Genomic DNA, 3979 nt, shown 5'->3' with positions numbered 1-3979 from the left:
TTTGTCCCTGTTTTTCAAGCTGGATCATGGGAATGACAATCGGTTTGACATGGAATGAGAGCATGGAAAGGATCCCAGAGCATTCCAAAAATTCCTGGGAATGTAACAACCTTTTCCCTCCAAAACCCAGAGCACGGCACAATATTCCCAGAAAAGTCATTCCCGAAATTGTGTCCCTGTTTTTCAAGTGGAAAAATGGGAATGAGGCTCAGTTTGACATGGAATGAGAGCATGGAAAGGATCCCAGAGAATTCCAAAAATTCCCGGGAATGCAACGACCTTTTCCCTCCAAAACCCAGAGCACGGCACAATATTCCCAGAGGAATCATTCCCAAAATTGTGTCCCTGTCACCTCCAAACCTTTGGGAATGACGCTCAGTTGGACATGGCATGAGAGCATGGAAAGCATCCCAGAGCATTCCAAAAATTCCCGGGAATGCAATGACCTTTTCCCTCAATAAACCAGAGCACTGCACAATATTCCCAGAAAAATAATTCCCTAAATTGTGTCCCTGTTTTTCAAGCTGGATCATGGGAATGAGGCTCAGTTGGACATGGAATGAGAGCATGGAAAGGATCCCAAAACATTCCAAAAATTCTCTGGAATGCAAAAACCTTTTCCCTCAAAACCCCAGAGCACGGCACAATATTCCCAGAGGAATCATTCCCGAAATTTTGTCCCTGTTTTTCAAGCTGGAAAATGGGAATGACGCTGAGTTTGAAACGGAATGAGAGCATGCAAAGGGTCCCAGAGCATTCCAAAAATTCCTGGGAACGTAACAACCTTTTCCCTCCAAAAACCAGAGCACGGCACGATATTCCCAGAGGAATCATTCCCGAAATTGTGTTCCTGTTTTTCAAGCGGAAAAATGGGAATGAGGCTCCGTTGGACATGGAATGAGAGCATGGAAAGGATCCCAGAGCATTCAAAAAATTCCTGGGAATGCAACGACCTTTTCCCTCCAAAACCCAAAGAGTGGCACAATATTCCCAGAAAAATCATTCCCGAAATTGTGTCCCTGTTCTTCGGGCTGGAAAACAGGAATGAGGCTCAGTTTGACATGGAATGAGAGGATGGAAAGGATCTCAGAGAATTCCAAAAATTCCCGGGAATGCAACAACCTTTTCCCTCAAAAACCCAGAGCACGGCACAATATTCCCAGAGGAATCATTCCCGAAATTTTGTCCCTGTTTTTCAAGCTGGATCATGGGAATGAGGCTCAGTTGGACATGGAATGAGAGCATGGAAAGGATCCCAGAGCATTCCAAAAATTCCCGGGAATGCAACGACCTTTTCCCTCCAAAACCCAGAGCACGGCACAATAGTCCCAGAAAAGTCATTCCCTAAATTGTGTCCCTGTTTTTCAAGCGGAAAAATGGGAATGACGCTCAGTTGGACATGGAATGAGAGCATGGAAAGGATCCCAAAACATTCCAAAAATTCCTGGGAATGCAACAACCTTTTCCCTCAATAAACCAGAGCACGGCACAATATTCCCAGAGGAATCATTCCCTGTCACCTCCAAATCTTTGGGAATGACGCTCAGTTTGACATGGAATGAGAGCATGGAAAGGATCCCAGAGCATTCCATAAATTCCTGGGAATGCAACGACCTTTTCCCTCCAAAACCTAAAGCACGGCCCAATATTCCCCGAAAAATCATTCCCAAAATTGTGTCCCTGTTTTTCAAGTGGAAAAATGGGAATGAGGCTCAGTTGGACATGGAATGAGAGCATGGAAAGGATCCCAGAGCATTCCAAAAATTCCCGGGAATGCAACGACCTTTTCCCTCCAAAACCCAAAGCACGGCACAATATTCCCAGAGGAATCATTCCCTGTCACCTCCAAATCTTTGGGAATGAGGCTCAGTTTGACATGGAATGGATGGAAAGGATGAAGTTCTTGTATCCATGGAAAAAAAAAAAAAGGGAACACCGAGCTCAATTCCCAAATTCCGGCTCCACGCAAATCCAACCTTTATCCACCAGAATCCACCCGGAGCGGGGGGAATTCCCGCCGGGAATTCCCCCCTGGCCGCACTTCCGAGTCCACCCGGTCCTTCTCCACGCGCAAAAATTCCTCCCGGGGCTGCTCCAGCCCGGAATTTTTTCCACCTTTTTCCCTCCCCCTCCCCCTCCCCACGAACGGAAACGTTTCCTACTTCGTTCCCGCAGCCGGGCCGGGCGGATTTCCCCGAGCTTCCCGAATTCCCGAGGCTCCGGAAGCTTCCAGGGCGAAGAACCGGCACTCGGCTCGGTCGTAGGCCGACTTGTGGAGCCACCCGGCTTCGCTGTCCCGGTGCAGGAAAAAACAGGCCGGGATACCCTCGGGAACGCCGGGAAGCGCCGGCTCGGCGCCGCTTCCCGATTGATTCCCGCCTTTCCGGTTCTTCTCCGGCGCTTTTTCCGGGACGTTCCCGGCGAACAGCCTCTCGTAGAAGCTCTTCTCGGCGGCGTCGTAGCGCGGCTTCTCCAGCCACACTTCCGACGCCAGCGCTTCCCGGTTGGAAAACGGCGGCTTGCCGTTCACCGGCGGCCGCTCGGCCGGAACGCCGCCGGCACAACCGGGAACGCCGGAGTCGGGAAGAAGCGGAGCCGGGCCGGGCGTGGCCGGCGTGGGAAGGGCGGTGCCGTAACCTTCGTCCGGCGTTCCCAGCCCGGAATTCCGGGCCGGGACGCTCAGGACGTCGGGAGGAAGGAAAAACCGGGATTTTTCCATGAACTTCCCCTCGGCTTTATCGAAATCCGGCTTGTTGAGCCAAACCCCTCGGACGACGTGGTGACAGGCGGCCAAATTCCCATGGCAGCACATTCCCTTGGCTTTGGGAATCTCCGGCCCGGCTTTGGCCCCGGGAGGCGCCGGGAATTCCTCCGGGATCCGCCGGCTCTCCGGCGCTTCCCCGCTCCGGGAATCCACGAGTTTTTTCCGGTAGACGCTCTCGGCCCGGTCGTACAAGGGCTTGTCGAACCACACGCGCTCGGCCGACATTCCCAAGAGGAATTCCAGCTGGGAATCGGCGCCGCTTTTGGCCCTGGGCGAGCGTTTCCTCTTCCGCTGCTTTTTGCCGTTCCGGGATTTCTTGAGGTCGCCCTTGGATTCCCCGTCCCCGGATTCCTCGGGGCAGATCCCGTTGATCTGGGAGCCGTCGGGAGCCTCCGGAGCCGCCGTTTCCCGCTCGGATTCCGGGGATTTGTGCTTTTCCGGCCAAACTTTGTCTCCCGGGCAGGGATTTTTCCGTGTCCTCATCTTCCCAAAAATTAAAAAAAAAAAACGGGAAAGCAGGGAAAGAACAAGCACAACAAATGTAGTGGCAGCAACGGGCAAAGCGGGAATTTTATCCGTTAAAATTCCTCAGGAAAAACCCATGGGATTCATTTTTCCCTCTTTTTTTGCTCGAAATCGGAATTCCGAGGGAGCCCAAACCACCTCCTTCCTGAGATATTCCCAATATTCCTCCCGGGATTTAAAACTCCAAATTTCCCGTTCGTATAAAAAAAAAAAAACCCGCCGGGATTTTGCGGAAATCCTCGGGAATTCCACAGGATGATTCCAAGTTTTAAGGGATCAGCTTAAAGAAGTTTTAAACCCCAAGTTTTAAACCCCGATTTTTAAACTCCAGTTTTTAAACTCCAGTTTTAAATCCCAGTTTCTAAACCCCAATTTTAAACCCCCACTTTTCAAACTCATTTTTTAAACTCCACTTTTTAAACTCCATTTTTTAAACTCATTTTTTAAACTCCATTTTTTAAACTCATTTTTTAAACTTATTTTTTAACTCATTATTAAACTCACTTTTTAAACTCCATTTTTTAAACTCCACTTTTTAAACTCAATTTTTAAACTCAATTTTTAAATTCATTTTTAAACTCATTTTTTAAACTCCACTTTTTAAACTTATTTTTAAACCCATTTTTTAAACTCCACTTTTTAAACTCCATTTTTTAAACTCCACTTTTTAAACTCCGCCTTTTAAACTCA

The 3979-nt window shown here is 49.0% G+C and overlaps 1 protein-coding gene across 1 annotated transcript; it reads right to left on the bottom strand.

The window, feature by feature from the left end:
• Nucleotides 1-2158: 2158 nt before the first annotated feature.
• Nucleotides 2159-3679, bottom strand: LOC108510493. The gene has a single exon (XM_017840177.1). The coding sequence runs from the start codon at nucleotides 3245-3247 to the stop codon at nucleotides 2159-2161; it is 1089 nt and encodes a 362-aa protein (XP_017695666.1). The 5' UTR covers nucleotides 3248-3679.
• Nucleotides 3680-3979: the final 300 nt, after the last annotated feature.

The sequence above is a fragment of the Lepidothrix coronata genome, unplaced genomic scaffold (genome assembly GCF_001604755.1).
Source record: "Lepidothrix coronata isolate B3197 unplaced genomic scaffold, Lepidothrix_coronata-1.0 Scaffold1072, whole genome shotgun sequence".
NCBI lineage: Eukaryota > Metazoa > Chordata > Aves > Passeriformes > Pipridae > Lepidothrix > Lepidothrix coronata.
This window is presented reverse-complemented; position numbering and strand designations above follow the sequence as displayed.

What these genes read in the sequence shown, in the direction of transcription:
- LOC108510493 (XM_017840177.1), bottom strand. Translation starts at nt 3,247, where the DNA reads ATGAGGACACGGAAAAATCCCTGCCCGGGAGACAAAGTTTGGCCGGAA.